The 18,581-nt window shown below is 42.1% G+C and overlaps 1 protein-coding gene across 1 annotated transcript in view; it reads right to left on the bottom strand.

Moving 5' to 3' along the window:
- Positions 1-6,957: 6,957 nt before the first annotated feature.
- The window catches only part of CMPK1 (cytidine/uridine monophosphate kinase 1), a 30,620-nt gene continuing 18,996 nt past the window's right edge, over positions 6,958-18,581 (bottom strand). The window contains exons 2-6 of the mRNA XM_002715114.5: positions 14,230-14,376; positions 10,914-11,066; positions 9,269-9,345; positions 8,936-9,032; positions 6,958-8,023 (exon numbers count right to left, since the gene is read on the bottom strand). Of these exons, the coding sequence (XP_002715160.2) occupies positions 7,982-8,023; positions 8,936-9,032; positions 9,269-9,345; positions 10,914-11,066; positions 14,230-14,376 (516 nt within the window). The 3' untranslated portion in view covers positions 6,958-7,981. The remainder of the gene's footprint in view (positions 8,024-8,935; positions 9,033-9,268; positions 9,346-10,913; positions 11,067-14,229; positions 14,377-18,581) is intronic.

Here is an 18,581-nt window from a genome sequence, read left to right on the forward strand (position 1 = left end):
TTCCACTGCCCTAGCTGTGCCCTCAAGCTCACACTGAATACATCTATGCTGTCTCCTTTTAGAGGCCTGGAGGCAGTGACGGTGGTTTCATGGGCTCCCTCCCTTCACCCTTTAAGACAGTGGCAGCTGAATTAAAAGGTGGCCCCCACTATGATAAGTTGGTATCTATTCAACAAGCCCTGTAGTGGGCGAACACCTCAGCTCCTCTCGCAGTACTTCTCCGTCCACATCTGTCAGCTTCAGGGATGGCAGACTAGGCAACTGTCTGCCGTGTGGGCTTCCATTAAGGTTGTTACCAAGCATCAATTCTTCCAAACAATAACAGCCACTCTATGCTAGGCACTAAGGATACTCACACAAGACCTGGTCCCTTGTTGCAAAGTTGTTAGTTTCCAATTTCTGCCCTGGTAACAGTGCTTCTCAAAAGGTAAATATCAGCATCACCTGGAACTTTTTAAGAAATACAAATGAGGAGCCAGTGCTGTGGCCTAGTGGGTTAAGCCACTGCCTGCAGTGCCAGCATCCCATATGGGTGCCGGTTCGACTCTCAGCTGCTCCACTTCTGACCCAGCTCTCTGCTATGGCCTGGAAAAGCAGTAGAAGATGTCCCAAGGCCTTGGGCCCTGCACCACATGGGAGACCTGGAAGAAGCTCCTGGCTTCGGATCAGTGCTGTTCTGGCCGTTGTGGCCAATTCGGGAGTGAACCAGTGGATGGGAGACTCTCTCTCACTCTGACTTTCAAATAAATAAATATATCTTTTTAAAAAAAAATACAAATGCTTGGGGCCAGTGCTGTGGCGTAGTGGGTAAAGCTGCTGCCTGTGGTGCCAGTATCCCCTGTGGGCACCGGTTCGAGTCCTGGCTGCTCCTCTTCCGATCCAGCTCTCTGCTATGGCTTGGGAAAGCAGAAGATGGCCCAAGTGCTTGGGCCCCTGCACCTGCATGGAAGACCAGGAAGAAGCTCCTGGTTCCTGACTGGCTCAGATCCAGACGTTGAGGTCATTTGGGGAGTGACCCAGTGAATGGAAGACCTTTCTCCCCCTCTGTCTGTAACTCTACCTCTCAAATAAATAAAACTTAAAAAAAAAAAGAAGAAGAAGAAGAAAATAAATACAAGCACTTGGACCCCACCCCAGCTCTGCTGAACCAGCTGGGTCCAGCATCTGGGTTTACAAGCTCTCCAGATGATTCTAGCACACTCTGAAATCTGAGACCACTCGCAACCACTGGCGAGCCTTCAAAATTAGGGGACAGGTGTGTGGAGGGGAGGTCTAGATGCTGCTCCACTTCCCATCCAGTTTTCTCTTAATGCACATGCTGGGAGACAGCATGTGATGACGTAAGTACTTGGGCCCCTGCCACATGAGACCTGGACTGATTTCCAGGCTCCTGGCCTTGGCCTGGCCCAGTCCCAGCTGTTGCAGACATTTGGGGAGTGAACCAGTGGATGGAAGATCTGTGTGTCTCTCTCTGATGCTCTGCCTTTCAAAAAAAAATTTAAATCAGAATTTCTGGGGGTATAGCCTAGAGAATTTAAAAAAATATATATTTTATTTGAAAGAGTTAGAGAGAGGGAGAGAGAGCGATCTTCTGGCTTCTGTTTCACTCCCTATATGGCCTCAACAGCCAGGGGCGGGCCAAGCCGAAGTCAGGACATTGGAGCTTCATCCATATCTCCCACATGGGTGCAGGGGCCCAAGGAGTTGGGCCATCTTCCACTGCTTTCCCAGGCCATAGCAGAGAGCTGGACCAGAAGTGGAGCAGCTGGGATTCTAACCAGCGCTCATATGGGATGGTGGCACGGCAGACAGTAGCTTAACCCGCTGTACCACAGCGCTGGCCCCAAGCATTTTGTTTTAAATAGCATTTGAAGTAATTTAATATCAGCTCAGCACACCAAATGGAATCCTGCTACACAGTTAACAGTGGTTCTGGAGCATCACGAAATACTGCTTTGCCTTCCCAAATCCTTTATTTATTTATTTATTATTTTTTTTTTCTTGACAGGCAGAATGGACAGTGAGAGAGAGACAGAGAGAAAGGTCTTCCTTTGCCATTGGTTCAGCCTCCAATGGCCGCCGCGGCCAGCGCACCACGCTGATCCGATGGCAGGAGCCAGGTGCTTTTCCTGGTCTCCCATGGGGTGCAGGGCCCAAGCACTTGGGCCATCCTCCACTGCACTCCCTGGCCACAGCAGAGAGCTGGCCTGGAAGAGGGGCAACTGGGACAGAATCCGGCGCCCCGACACGGAGGATTAGCCTATTGAGCTGTGGCGCCGGCCGCCAAATCCTTGATAGGAATGACGGAGGTCAAAGCATGGTGCTGCTGAAGAGTAAGTGGGGAGAAAGGAGAGCTGGGTTCTAGGCCTAGCTCTACTTCTGCCCATTTTCCTTCTTTCACAATACAAAAACTTACGAATCTACTCTGTATTGCGGTTTGGATAACTCTGGATGCTCTCCAAAGGCCCAGGTATTGGGGGCTTGGTCCCCAAAGTATTAGTTTGATGATTAATGATTAATACATTGTTAGTGGCTAATGGATTAAGGTTGGAGACTTGATCTAATTATGGTATCTGGGAGGTGGGCCCCATGGGAGGGAACTCTTCAGATCCCTGGAGGCTTGTGCTCGGAAGGCAGTTTTGGAGAGAAGGTTGGTTGGACAAGCCAAGTGTGCTTCCTGTCTTGCCACAGGATCTCTTCCTAGAGTGTCCTACCTACATCAGATACCAGGCTAATGGGCCATCCAATCTTGGAACTAGGAATCTCCAGAACTGTAAGCCAAAATAAAAATAAACCTTCCTTGGTTTTTTTTTTTTTTTTTTTTTTTTTGACAGGCAGAGTGGATAGTGAGAGAGAGAGACAGAGAAAGATCTTCCTTTTGCCGTTGGTTCACCCTCCAATGGCCGCCACGGCTGGCGCGCTGAGGCCGGCGCACCGCACTGATCCGAAGGCAAGAGCCAGGTGCTTCTCCTGGTCTCCCATGGGGTGCAGGGCCCAAGCACTTGGGCCATCCTCCACTGCACTCCCGGGCCACAGCAGAGAGCTGGCCTGGAAGAGGGGCAACCGGGAAAGAATCCGGCACCCCTACCGGGACTAGAACCTGGTGTGCCGGCGCTGCTAGGTGGAGGATTAGCCTAGTGAGCTGCGGCGCCGGCCACCTTCCTTTCTTAAGAGGCTCCTCTCAGGCGTTTGAATCAAAAGCTGACTACCACACTTTGCTGGGTCATCGAGAGAAGAGACATAGAACTGAACAAAGATTAAATTCCCATTCAGACTCCGTTGATCAAGAATCACTGTGCATTAGAGCCAGCATTGTGCATTGTAGGTAAAGCTGCCACCTACAGTGCCAGCTTCCTATATTCTGTGAAATATTTGCTGGGTACCTACTCTGTATATGCACTGGTCTGGACACTGAGAAACAGGAATGAACAGAAAGACATTTTTGCATCCCGACACTTAAAATCCAGTAGGAGAGTCAACACTAAGTAAACACAGTAACTTCCCATGGTGATATAAGCAATAAAGAACATAAACGAGGGTACCTGGCTCCACTGCAGAGGAAGCATGGTGGGGTGTTAAAGGACACTGCCCTGTTCCAGGTAGGCAGCAGGGGCTGTTAGGAAGATGAGAGGCAGATCTCGCAGGCGCAGATTTCTGGGTCCAGTTCCAAAGCCACAACTATCTAGCTATACGGATCGTAGGCAACTGACTTGGACTTTTTGGGCCTTCATTTAATCATCCATGAAATAGGAAAATCACCATTGCAACCTGCCTTAGAATTGTTAGGAAAACCAAATGAGATCACAGAGGTAAGAAAGTCACTACACAGAGACACAACACAGTGACAGAACCACTAGATTGCAGTTTACCTGCGGAGGCTGTGGAGTGCAGCGGCTGTGCATTAACAGACTGCTGTATCACTATCACTAATGTCTCAGGCATTCTGAACGGCCAGCCAGTTTTGGCAACACGATCATTTTGGTGTTGCTGTCATACCTTGGATGGTGACAGGCACTCTGCCTGAGGAAGATGTAGGACCTGTAACACTCTTGAAACCAATCACACGAGTCCACAGCCCTGAAAACCGGCTTGCTAGTAATCAGTTAGCTAATTTAAGATGGTAAACCCTTGCACAAATGTGATTACAGACTGTGATAATGCCTATAATGCTAGCTATTATTTCACTAATTAGCTATAATCTGTGTATCATATAAAAATGATTTAGCTATGACTACAAATTAAACAATTACTTTCTTAAGTCAAATATATAAAGTCAGAAAAATCCGTAAGATTACTCAAACCACAAATTAAAGATAAGTGAAAATAGATGGTTAAGGAAGTCTCATTTCTGAAACCCATTCTCATAAAAAAATACTCACTGAGGGGAGCAAGCAGGACTGTGGTTTGTGATCACAGGAACTGTGGGTAATTTTCAAGGAGTACTGGTGGAACAAGCTCCTAAAGGAGCCATCTTGTATGAAATGCACTGGACTTAACAGAATCCTACCTTTCTATTCAAATGATCTTACCACCGCACCCACCCAATAGAAAGCACAACTGGATCCAAGAATGTGTATACTGAGCACAGGGATGAGGAAATAGAGACAGAGGAGTAGGACCATTGTTTTCCTTTCTCTGGTACAAAAGTGAGCTGCTTTTCTTTTATTTAAAAAATGCTTAGAAGTAAGAATTTAGCTTTAAATATGCAGATGAGTTAGGAAGAATTGAAATACAGTATGTAAGAATGCCTGAAATTTGGGGCTGGCGCTGTGGCATGGCGGGTAAGGCCGCTGTCTGCAGTGCTGGCATCCCTTATGGGCACTGGTTCAAGTCCCAACTGCTCCACTTCTGATCCAGCTCTCTGCTATGGTCTGGAAAAGCAGTGGAAGATGGCCCAAGTCCTTGAACCCCTGCACTCACATGGGAGACCCAGAGGAGGCTCCTGGCTTCTGGCTTCAGATTGGTGCAGCTCTAGCCATTACGGCCAGTTGGGGAGTGAACCAACGGATGGAAGACCTCTCTCTCTCTCTCTGCCTATCTCTGCCTTTCAAATAAATAAATAAATAAATCTTAAAAAAAAAAAAGCCTGAAATTAACCAACAGAATACACCTGAAGGTCTATTCATACCAGCATTTCAGACAGAAAATTTCTAGAAGGCAGAGAATGCATCTGTAGCTAGCAGCAGTGCAAGCTAAGTATACATGTGAAGATGAAGCTCCATACCTCCAGGAAAAAGATGCTGACCTACTCTGGCTGATACCCTCAGCCACAATTATCTTCAGGGACCACGACAATGTCTGGCAACCACCAAAATTAACAAGGTCCACACAAAGCCCACGTTCTCAGACATACTGCTTGCTGTCAGTTACTCCCTCAAAAAGACAAATTAATGTCTCCAGCAGGTAACAAAATAAACTACTTGTGCCTCAATCTAGATTACTTCTTGAAGGAATGGGATAAAGTCATGCATAAACATAGTACACAGAGCAGAAAATTCTCCTGGATCCTCAACTGAGCTGTTGCCATGTGAGGACTCACACGTTAAATACAATACTTCTTGGGGCTGATGCTGTGCACAGCAGTTTAAGCTGTTGTCTGTAGAGCCAGCATCCCATATGGGCACTGGTTTGTGTTCCAGCTGCTCCTCTTCTGATCCAGCTCTCTGCTTATGGCCTGGGAAAGCAGCAGAAAATGGCCTAAGTGCTTGGACCCCTGCATCCACGTTGGAGACCAGAAGAAGCTCCTGCCGTTGTGGCCATTTGGGGAGTGAACCAGTGGATGGAAGACCTCTCTCTGCCTCTCCCTCTCTGTAAATCAGCCTTTTAAATAAATAAATAAATCTTTAAAAAATATATATATATATCTTATGCTTCTTGATTTTCAACATGCTGAAAAAAAACAGAAATCTGAACCAGCAAGTAACAAAGGCCACAGCACAAAATTTATTGAAATTATTTACTAAATAATTCATACATATCCAACATTACTGAAACGAAATAATGTTAATTTTTTTAAAATAGCAAGAATCAAATTAGGGTCTTTCAAGAAACTCAAAAACTTCTTTGTAACTATATCTTTAACAAATGGAATGACCAAACTAGCAAAGTCGGATGTATCTCAATCAACTCCAACATTCAATATTGCCAACATGTTTTTCTACTTAAAAGCAAAAAAAAAAAAAAAAAAAAAAAGGCAAAGCCTCATAATTTAGTAATTACCATGTTTCTTGGTTTCTGGTCTCAATGCCACAGAAAGATATCTGCTGAAAGCACCTAGTACCAGCAGTCTTCTTCAGAACGTTAAGGTTGTTCTCACATCAGTGTAAATATTTAGACTCCCATCTGACAGACTGCCTCACTCACGTGAGTAGGAATGCTCTCAGAACCTTAGTCTTTACTCTTGCTTCATGCTATGGCTGCTTGATCCACCAATAAAGCCCCTCTGTATTGGGTGGACTGAAACACTGCATTAAAGAACTCATTAAAAAAAAAACTCATTATAGTCTCTTCCAAGAACACAAGATGATCTCAACACAAATTTTGGTAGCCAACATGTTACAGTACTCAGGAATATCTTGTTTTCTCATGGAAAGTATGTTGACAAAGTTATCATTAATAAGCAAATTTCCTAACACACAGATATAAATGACCATTACAATATAAGAACATCCATTAATTTGTCCTTATTATTTCCAGTGACTTTAAATATAAAATCTAATTATACAAGGAAAAACTCCCTTGCCCTATTTAACCCTGTGTACCAAACACTATAAGTGCTGAAAATGAGAAACATTTTCAGAAATTTCCTATTGAAAATCTTGGCTGCAACTTAGCATTAGTGAAAGAGAGAAAAGAAAAGAAAGGAAAAGACAAATTTCTCAGAGGTTTTTTTGATGTTTCAACATGATGCCAAAAAAAAAAAAAAAAATTACTGAATAAAAGTAGCCAAGAAGGGAATCAAACATTTATGATATATTTATTATTTTTATGATCAAAGTGCAATGATTTTTAAATTTTCTTAAACAAATAACTATGAAAAAAGTATTCAAGAAAATAAAATACAAATGGGAACTTTAACCATTAAATTGCTTCTTCTAATTTACCCTACCCCTACATTTAGTATAGATAACAAACAAAAACTTTGAAGTGTTAACTAAAATGAGAACTGAATTGTTTTAGCATAAATCTAGCACATGTGTGTCAAAGTTCCACCACTTGGAATTTTATCAAGCTCCATACAATCATAAACATCACATCACAGAGTACAAGGAACACAAGCCATTAGAAGCGGTCCTTGCCCCATACCCTCAGATTATATCAGAATAAAGCTGATAATTCTGCCAGGCTCTCAGAACCCTCAGGACCCCCAACCCAACTCTTGGAAGCAAAGAGTGTGCCCTGTCATACAACTTTGTACAAATTATAATAAAACAAAGCCTAAACTTTCTTACCCTTCTATAGCAAATGGTCAGTTATTTGCTAAATACTAAAACATTGGTAGGAATCCGTTTTATGAGTTTGTTTACCAAGCACATTGTGCAAGGACTGACTACACAGAGTTCCTTTGAAATTTGGTCCACAAATTCACTTAACAGATTGGAAATTTAAAACCTGCAAGAAAACAGGAAGTGGGAGTCCCTAATCCTAACATGTTGTAATTACTAAACATGCATATTTAAAAAGTCTTGCTCACAGAAGGCACAGACTATAAAAGGGATTTTTTTGAATAAAAACAAAGGACTAGCTGATACCCTTCTTTGTTTTGTGAGCACCATAACTAAGATTAAGTTAAACCTGAATTCACTGTCTAGTCCTGTGACCAAAACAAACAAAGAATTTAATTTGTCTTTAACTAAATACTTTCCAGCCATTAATCTGAGATGTAATTTTGAAAGATTAAAATTGCCTTCAAAAGGGTTTGTGATAGCAGCTATCAAAGCAATATTCAAGCATGATTTCAAGGAGGCCTTCAGGTTTAGAGTTAGCCTTCTTTGTCAAAAATTTTCACAACTTCATCAAAAACCTGTAAAGGAAAATAGAATTTTAAATGAAGATATTATTAAAATACCATATAGCTAAATTTCTGTTAAAAATAGTCAACTTTATATAAATTTTCAAATCGTAATTTCTTAGTTTCATCTATTTCACTTCAGACATAAATAACTTATATAACATTACAAATGTGTGGCGTTCAATTTTACTAGTGTTTTTAGAATAAAACATTTCTTGCTAGGCTACCAAAAATTTTACAAAATGTAAACTGAACTGGCTCATCTTCTTAATTCTGATTCTAAAACACTAAGCCTTCTCAGGCATTATTCATGTCTACAGGAAGCGGCAATGAATTAAAAAAGATTCACCAAATCTTCTTCCTCTAGATCTTTCTTTTCTATTTTAATATAAAAGGAAGGAGATTCAAGAAATCAGAGAAAGGGAATTAGGTGAATTAAGAGGTGCAAGAAATATCTGCCGGCCACCATGGACTTGCAAACTACAATTTAGAGATCACTGCCTCACTGAAGGAAGAGAAGTGATGAGTCATGGAAACACGGCCGCTCTGGGCTGTTTGGGATGGAACAGAAGAAGCATCTGGGGCTCCTGAGCTAGATGACCTGCCATTCACATTGCAGATTTAAAAAATGAACATGAGCCAAATCACAGTACAGTACTCAAAATGCCAATTTTCCAGTGCTTGGGAAAAGAGGTTTGGAATTAATAAACCACTCACTTCTCAGGAAAAGTCTGAAGTTATAAAACCCATTTCAGACTCTGACATTCAAAAAGGAGAAAAAACTAATTCTTCATTTAGTCTCAAATGTCTTGAAAACTAACTAATCTGTCACAGTATTTCTTTTTCTCCTGCCTACCCCAAAAGGAACAAACACACTTTTACGTGACTTCTTTTTCCCCTCAAAGGCAGGCAAGGGATACTCACTTCATCAACAGATTTAGAAGCATCTATTTTCTTGACTTTCCCCATTTCTTCATATAAGTCAATAATTGGCTTTGTTGACTGAAGATAAGTCTGAATTCTGTAAAAGAAACGAATATTGCAGTGTTCTAGGTAAACATCCTTTGTCCTCTGTGTTATAGGCCAGTTCAGAGAACAGCACCAAAACTGACACCGCTGACTCACTCATCAGCTCCTTACAGAAGCCAGCTCACATACTTCAGCATGTTATTTTCTTCTTCTGGACCAAAATGGGGCAGGACTTAATGCGACACTCAGGTTACACACTGGGGTTTAGAGGGGTCATATGCAAAGTACCTCTTTTCCAAGCTCTCTCTGTTGTCATCACTCCTGCCACTACTCTTTCCCCTCTCAAGACATCGCTCAATACAGATCTACAAAGAGATACACAAAGTTACTTCAAAAATAGTGAATTTGACATTCTCTTAACCTGAAAAGAAAAATAAAGTTCTAAGAGATTACAAAAAGAACCCCACATTAAACTGAATATGTCTAATTCATTAATCAACATGTAAAGTTCTTTTAAATTTAAACATGTGGTTCAACTTATATAAACTAGGTTAAATAAGTACAGAGCATAGTAAGAACTCATTCATGACTCAGTTTTTCCTGTGTGTATTTTTTTCAAACCGCAATAAAAAGAAGATCAGTATGTGTCTGGTTCCATCTCGGATATGTTATTAACTTATTAGGTATGAATTATATGCTTCACTCAAACCTGGTTCCATTTTCGCTTACTTTTTGATAATTCTATAAATATCCAAATGTTTAAGAGTCAACATATTTGCATTTGAATGAGGCATCCCTTGTTAATTGTGAATAAACATTCCTTAGTTATAAAGCTGTGGTAACATTCTAAAGTTAACTTTGAAGAATAAGTGAAAACATATTTTTGGGGATTGGAAGAAGAGAGCAACATTTTACAACTCACAGGCTGCAGCAAGTCCAGCAGAGGAACATTTGCAACTCAGCCTAAGAATAGCCAGCTTCTTTCAAGGCACCACTTTAGATTCTTATGCACTCAGGCTGTTGGCATTAACTTAATGAAATTTATATTACAGCAGCTGTCAAGAGTCAGGTCTTTTAATTAAATGGTTCCGAGAAATCCATTTAGTTATCCAAAGGTATCTCTGCGTATGTTATGAGGAATGCCAGAAAGAAAAAGAACACTTTCTTGCCTCTTTCCAGATCATTTTACTCATAGAAAACAAATTAGGCTATCTACATTTCTTTTTTTTCTTTTTCTTTTTTTTTTTTTTTTTTGACAGGCAGAGTGGACAGTGAGAGAGAGAGAGAGAGACAGAGAGAAAGGTCTTCTTTTTGCCGTTGGTTCACCCTCCACTGGCTGCCGCGGCCGGCGCACCGCGCTGATCCGATGGCAGGAGCCAGGTGCTTCTCCTGGTCTCCCATGGGGTGCAGGGCCCAAGCACCTGGGCCATCCTCCACTGCACTCCCTGGCCACAGCAGAGAGCTGGCCTGGAAGAGGGGCAACCAGGAAAGAACCCGGTGCCCCGACCGGGACTAGAACCGGGTGTGCCGGCGCCACAAGGCGGAGGATTAGCCTAGTGAGCCCCAGCGCCAGCCTTACATTTCTTTAAGATAGAAAGTTTACCAACTTCCCAGAAATGTGTTTCTTTTCCAATAAACAATATCCTAAGGCAAGATACTCTCTGATAACAGTGCATCCTTAAGAAAATGATTTGGTTTCATTATCTAACATTATTGTGCACATCAATACCTACTTTTAAATGATTCTTATTTTAAAAATAAAGCAACTTTTAAATCTACAAGGTTTCTGATGCCAAATAGTTTTAAATACTCCAACAGAAAGAAGTGCTGCTGTGTCCATCCAATCTATCAATTCAAGAAAATCACTTTGCTTTTCTAACAGTTGATCCTCAGTCGTTTAAAGTCTATGTGGGCAGATGAAGATTTTCATTACCTCATCATTACAGTCAAAAAACAGAACAAAAGATACATCTGCTTTCCCATCCATAGTCTTGTTCCAACCTTGAAGGTTGTCTTGATTTCTTGGAAATCCATCAATTAAGAATTTGTTCTTCTGAGCATTGGCAGCCATGGTCTGATCCATTTCCTAAAGGAAAAAGAAATCTCAGGTTCAACACTAGCAAAACAAGGTTTTGGTTAAGCAAGGTTGTATTTAGATGAGTGTTTGTTTTACAAGTATTATTATTCTTTAAGCCACAAGTCAAGAGTGAAAGATGCACAGGAAAAAAGTAGACAAGAAATAAATAAGTCAATGATGGGATTATGGATATGTGCTCCTCTCATACTGTACACACATGCAACTTTTTCTGTAGTTTCCAAAATTTCTATAGTAAGCATATACAACAACTTCCACATACACACAAACATTCACAAGATTATGAGTAAACAATCAGTAGTAATAAAAGGAAACTAATCACTAATCAATATTTTTGCCTCATAAACTGAGACCCTGATACTTTTCTTTGCCCTTCCCAAGTCACTTAGCTGTATTAGGAAGTAAGCTGCTTCTACAAGTACTCAGTTCTGCTATAATTCAAGTCTAACAGCAAAATGTTTTGGACAAATATAAAGAAAATTGTTAGTACTAATTTAGTGTAGGATTAATTATTTATTTTTAAAGATTTATTTAAAAAGCAGAGTCACACAGAGGGAGAGACAGGGAGATCTTCTATTCACTGGTACATGCCCAAATGTCCACAACAGCTGGGCCTGGACCAGGCTGAAGCCAGAATCCTGGAATTCCATCCTAGTCTCTCATATTGACAGTGGGATATTTGGGACATCTGTTGCCTTCCCAGGCAAATCAGCAGGAATCTGGATTGGAAGAAGAGTAGCTGGGACCCGAACCGGCACTCCAATGTTGGATGCCAACAACGTTGGCTACAAGCTGCAACTTAACCTCTGCACCATGATGCCCACCATGACCACCTCCTATATGCTTTTTTTTTTTTTTTTTTAAACTGGAGCTAATTAAACCTAAATCCCACTAGTTGCCCCCAAACAGGTAGCAATTTCAGGAAGATGTCAAGAATAACATATTCCACTAACCTCTTTGAAAGCCTGCAATATGAGAATATGTAAATGGGAGATGCAAATTGCAATCTCCAAGTCCTTGCCACTTCCACTCATCACAGGATTAGCACAGATGCTTGACTCTGACAAATCACAAATGAGCTTCTATTCCAAAGCATGCTGATATTACCCTCCGTGCACAAGCTTTACTGGCTCATGAGACAGAGCAATGGCTGTCAGGACCCCTGATTACTTTATCTGAGGGTTGGCTTTATCTCAGTATCTAGTTTTCCCTCTAATAATCACCAAATGCTTTGGACCCCACTGACAGGAGTAGAAAACATCAGAAGAAGGCACACCAATGTTATAGTCACTCAACACACATTCAAGGCCTACTATTAAGGAACATGAAGAGTGGGGTCATGGCTCTTGTCCCTGGGGAGCCTGCAGTCCACTGAGTGACAAATAAGTACACACAGATGTGTTAAGTTCTATGATGAGGCATGTAAATGGTGCCGTGACAAAACAACGAAGTGCAAAATGCCTGAGAAACTGCCAGAGACCTTTATCAAAGAGGTGGCCACAGATGAAACCTAAATATAAATGGCAAGCAAGTCAGGAATCAGTGTTTCCTCTAAAGCAGGAGTAGGGAATCTTTTTTCTACAAAGGACCATTTGGATATTTATACCATTATCATGGGCCATACAAAATTAACAACTTAAAAATTAGCCTGTTATAGACTTATTGAATTTCAAATCCCATCTGCAGTTGCCTTGGCAAGGCCAGACCTGATTTTGTGAGCATAATGTGGCTCCTGGAGGGTGGAAAGATGTATTATGGCTCAGAAATGGGAAAACAGGGGCAAGCACTGTGGCGTAGTGGGTAAAGCTTTCGCCTGCAGTGCTAACATCCCATATGAGTGCTGGTTCGAGACCCGGCTGCTCCACTTCTGATCCAGCTCTCTGCTATGGCCTGGGAAAGCAATAAAAAGATGGCCCAAGTCCTTGGGCCCCTGCTCCCAAGTGGGAGACCCAGAAGAAGCTCCTGGCTCCTGGCTTCGGATCAGCCCAGCTCCAGCCGTTGCAGCCAACTGGGGAGTGAACCAGTGGATGGAAGACTCTCTCTCTCTCTCTCTCTCTCTCTCTCTCTCTCTGCCTCTGCCTCTCTGTAACTCTGCCTTTCAAATAAATAAATAAATCTTAAAAACAAAAAAGAAATGGGAGAACATAACAGCAGCATTGATGAATCTGAAGTAAGCTGAATCTTAGGACATGTGAAGAAAGTGGTGGGAGATATGATAGGAAAGAAAACAGGGGCAAGACTAATGAAGAAAGTCTTAAGCCACATAAAGGATTTTTTGAATTTTATTACAGAAGCAATGTAAGATCATTTATGAATTTTAAGTAAGATAATAACAGGGTTATATTGCCTTTTAGGAAAAAAGAAGATTGTAACTATACCAAGTATGATGAATTAGAAGGGACAAGGATGGATTAAAGGCTAAACGACTAATTAGGAGGTTCTACTGATGGTAAAAGTAAGAAAAAAGAGGAGGCAGACGTCTGGCCCAGCAGTTAAGATGCCACATGGAGAGACTTCATTCCATATCAGAGCCTGGATTCAAGTCCTGGCTCCACTCCTGATTCTCACTCCCTGCTAATGTGCACCCTGGGAGGTAGCAGGTGACGGCACAAGTTGCTGTGTCCCTGCCACCTCTGTGAGATTGCTGGATTAAGTTCTTAGTTTCCAGCTCCTGGATTCTGACTTTAGCCCTGGCTGTTGCCCACATTTTGGGGAGGGACCCAGCAAATGCAAGATCTGTCTCTCTCTGTCACTCCGCCTTTCAAATAAGTAAAAATTCAATTAAAAAAAAAAAAAGAGAAAGAATAAGAATGCTTACAAAAACAAACCAAAAAAAAAAAAAAAAAAAAAAGAGAGAGGGAAAGAGAAGAAAAGGGGGATAAAGAAGAAAGGGAGAATAAGTGAATGTTGAGAAGGAAAAGCCACGTGCATACATATGAACGTTAGGTTGAGTTATAGCTGTTCCTAGACCAAGGCAGGAAAGCCTTGCTACTATCCAATTTCTCCCCAGGTGAAAGTACAGTTTCCAGTTCTGCCACGCTCCAAGTCCATGACCATCTTCTACTAGCAAGAAAATCTCATTACTTAAAATGAAAGGTAGATTAAATTTCTGTTTCCTTGCTGGTTTGAATTGGTTTGTGTTCAGATTCCTTACCCGCTTTAATAAACTAATGGTTATCTCGACAGGCACAATCTTCCCCTCTTTAATGTACTTTTCAATGAGTTCACCATACTGTGAATCTGGATTCTTCCTTTCATCACGAAGCAGTTCTCCTGCAGAAAGGTGCGTGTAGCCATATTTCTGAAACAAAAATCACATAGGGAAAAATCATAATTTATTCAATTCAGGGCTTGCTTATAAAATAATAAAGAAAAAATGTAAAGAAATTTACTAGGGTCCAGTGTCGTAGCTGCCTGCAACATTAGCTTCCCATATGGGTGCTGGTTCATGTGTTGGCTGTCACATGAGAGACCTGGAAGAAGCTCCTGGCTTCCACCTGGCCCAGTGCTGGCTGTTGCGGTCACCTGGTGAGTGAACCAGTGGATGGAAGATCTCTGTCTCTCCCTCTCTCTCTGTTAACTCTTTCGAAATAAATCTTTAAAAAAATTTAATATAGTCCAGCTTGCTCAATAAATACCTATATCCTTTATAACTATAATGTTCACATACCACAAAATTATGTCAAAATTTATCTAACTATTCAAGGCCTTAACACCTCACTATATTCCTTCACAAACACAATCAAAGTTTAAATAGTAATACTGTTCAAAGAAACATTTAAAGCTATACCAAAACCCACAAAATTTTAACCATAGTTTGCTGTACCAAACTTCTACAAAATCTCTTTAAAAAGATGTTATTTACCTATTTTTGTAAAATAGAGGGACAGAAAAATGGAGGGAGAGAGGGAAAGATAAAGATTTTTCATTTTCTGGTTCATTCCCCAAATGCCTACAACATCTAGGGCTGGGCCAGGCTGAAGTCAGGAGCCAGGAACTCCATCCAGGTGTTCTGCATGGGTGGCAGGGGCCCATGTATATAGGCCACCATTAGCAAGAAGCTGGATCCGTGAAGAGGAGCTGGTACTCAAACCAGGCACCTAATATGGAATGCAGGCATCCCAAGGGATGGCTCAACTCACTGACCTGGACACAAGACCTGTCCAGGCAATATAACCTTACTTTTTAAAATATTTATTTATTCCTTTGAAAGGCAGATTTACAGAGAGGGAGAGATAGATAAGAGAGAGTAAGAGAGATAAAGAAAGAGCGCGTACACATGAGTGTGTGAGCGAGAGCACGCTTCCATCCACTAGTTCACTCCACAAACGATGAAAATGACTAGGGTTGGGACAGGCTGAAGCCAGAAGCCTGGAACTCCATCTAGGTCTCCCACATGGGTGGCTAGGGTCTAAGCACTTCAGCTATCTTCAGCTGCCTTCCTAGGCATATAAGCAGGGAGCTGGATAGGAAGTGGAGAGCCAGGACTTGAACTGCCTATCTGATGTACGATACTGTTGTTGCATGCAGATTGCTTAACCTGCCACACCACACTGCCCATGCCTGGCAATGTAATCTTTTCTTTAGATTTTTATTTTATTATGTTTATTTATTTGAAAGGCGGAGTTATAGAGAGAAGGGAAGAGACAGAGAAAGAGAGAGAGAAAGAGAGAAAGAGAGAAAGAGAGAAAGAGAGAAAGAGAGAGAGAGAGAGAGAGAGAGAGAGAACCTTCCTTCTACTGGTCACTCCCCAAATAGCCACAAAGGCCGAGGCTATGCCAGGCTGAAGCTAGGAGCCCAGAGCTTCTTCCAAGTCTCCCACGTGGTTGCAGGGGCCCAAGTACTTCGGCCATCTTCTGCTGCTTTTTCCAGGCACATTAGCAGGGAGCTGGATTGGAAGTGGAGCAGCTGATCTTGAACCGGGCCCCTATGGGATGTCAACCCACTAGGCCACAATGCCAGGCCCAGGTAATGTAAGCTTATGGGACCACAATGACTGACCAAGACATGGCTTAACAGTTTTGATATGAAAGTCAAACAAGGAGATTTGATATAACAGATATGAATATCATATGAAAGGTCAGTAGAATATTTATTATGATTGCAATGATCATTATTAAGGACTTACAATAATATACTGGGTCAAGGTATAGGGTTATAACTAAGCCAAGTCCCACTAGATGTAATGCTATTGTACTGCCACTTCTCCCTGAGTGGAATGATCTAAGAAATAATTCTGAATAATGAAAAGCTTCCTCCACATGAAATTATATACTTTTTAAAATTAAATTCTTGGGGCTGGCACTGTGGCATAGTGGGTAAAGCTGTGGCCTGCAGTGCCGGCATCCCATATGGGCGCTGGTTCAAGCACCAGCTGCTCCACTTCCAATCCAGCTCTCTGCTATGGCCTGGGAAAAGCAGTAGAAGATGGCCCAAGTCATTGGGCCCCTGCACCCACATGGGAGACATGGAAGAAGCTCCTGGTTCCTGGCTTTGGATGGGCGCAGCTCCGGCTGTTGTGGCCAACTGGGGAGTGAACCAACAGATGGAAGACCTTTCTTTCTCTCTCTCTGCCTCTCCTTTTCTCTGTGTAACTCTGCCTTTCAAATAAATAAATAAATCTTAAAAAAATTAAATCCTAAGAACTATATAATCCGTTTTAAAATATTTTTTCTCTCAAAGAGAGAACTATAGTCAATGCTCAGTTACATCACCCATCTCATCCCAAATTCTTTTTTTTTTTTTTTGACAGGCAGAGTTAGACAGTGAGAGAGAGAGACAGAGAGAAAGGTCTTCCTTCCGTTGGTTCACCCCTTAAATGGCTGCTACGGCCGGCACACTGTGCCAATCCGAAGCCAGGAGCCAGGTGCTTCTTCCTGGTCTCCCATGCGGGTGCAGGGCCCAAGGACTTGGCCATCCTCCACTGCCTTCCTAGGCCACAGCAGAGAGCTGGACTGGAAGAGGAGCAACTGGGACAGAATCTGGCACCTCAACCGGGACTAAAACCCTGGGGTGCTGGCGCCGCAGGCGTAGGATTAGCCAAGTGAGCCACAGCGCCAGCCCTCATCCCAAATTCTTACAACTCCCTCAATAGATTTTCATTTTATCTAAGTATACAATAAATAATCGATAAATGTTATCTTTCATTTCAAGGAGTCAACCCACACTGCCACCTTTTGTAAGCTGTTTCAGTTTCACATTTTACAAAAAAAAAAAAAAAGACTCTGAAAAAGACCCAGGTTATGGTACATTTTCTTTTTTTTTCTGAATGGTAGAAGCCATACATTCTTTACCCCTAAATTTCCCCAAATTGCTAGTTAAACTTGTTCTTTTTTTTTTTTTTTTTTTTTTTTGACAGGCAGAGTGGACAGTGAGAGAGAGAGACAGAGAGAAAGGTCTTCCTTTGCCGTTGGTTCACCCTCCAATGGCCGCCACGGCCGGTGCGCTGCGGCCGGCGCACCGCGCTGATCCGATGGCAGGAGCCAGGAGCCAGGTGCTTTTCCTGGTCTCCCATGGGGTGCAGGGCCCAAGCACCTGGGCCATCCTCCACTGCACTCCCGGGCCACAGCAGAGAGCTGGCCTGGAAGAGGGGCAACTGGGACAGAATCTGGCGCCCCGACCGGGACTAGAACCCGGTGTGCCGGCGCCGCTAGGTGGAGGATTAGCCTAGTGAGCCGCGGCGCTGGCCATTAAACTTGTTCTTGATGATTAAATCGCGAGCTAGCAGTAAGGTGGTCAGAAAAGGAAAACAACACTCTAGTTTACCTGCTTACTAACACCAGGTATAAAGTTTGATGAGAATAAACCAAAACCACAAATTCATGTCTATCTCTTAGTTATATACGCCCTCCCATCAGAAGAAATCATTAGGGGTCAGCATTGTGGCATAGCAGGTTTAAGCCACTGCCTGCAACGCCAGCATCTCATATGGGTACTAGTTCAATTTCTGGCTGCTCCACTTCCAATTCAATTCCCCACTAATGTGCCTGGGAAAGCAGCAGATGATCCAAGTGATTGGTCTCCTGCACCCACCAGGGAGACCTGGATGGAGCTCCTGGTTCCTGGCTTCAGCCTGGCCCAGCCCTGATCATTGCAGTCATTTGGAAAGTGAACCAGCAAATGGAAGATCTCTTTCTCTCTCCCTTTCTCTCTGTAAGTCTGCCTTTCAAATAAATAATTTTTTAAAAGAAATGATCTAAAGTGTATTTAATTACTCTAATAGTTTTCTTTTAAAAAATCCTATCACAGAAAATAGAAATAAATACAAAGCTGCTTAATAATTTAAACCATTATTTTAAAATAATTTCCATACCATTTATAAATGTCTACTTTGCTCATCCAGTATAAGAAAACTACTCTAAAGTTGGGTACAAAAATGACCTCACAAAAAATGAGGTGTGACCTACTTTCCCATTTACTATGTATAATTCTCAAAAATCATTTTGCAACTGCCGTCCACAAAATGTTATAGCAGCTTCATCTCCCACTGTTTATCTTGGCTCCTAC

The sequence above is a fragment of the Oryctolagus cuniculus genome, chromosome 7, assembly GCF_051225735.1.
Source record: "Oryctolagus cuniculus isolate XC-2025 breed Fujian yellow rabbit chromosome 7, ASM5122573v1, whole genome shotgun sequence".
Taxonomy (NCBI): domain Eukaryota; kingdom Metazoa; phylum Chordata; class Mammalia; order Lagomorpha; family Leporidae; genus Oryctolagus; species Oryctolagus cuniculus.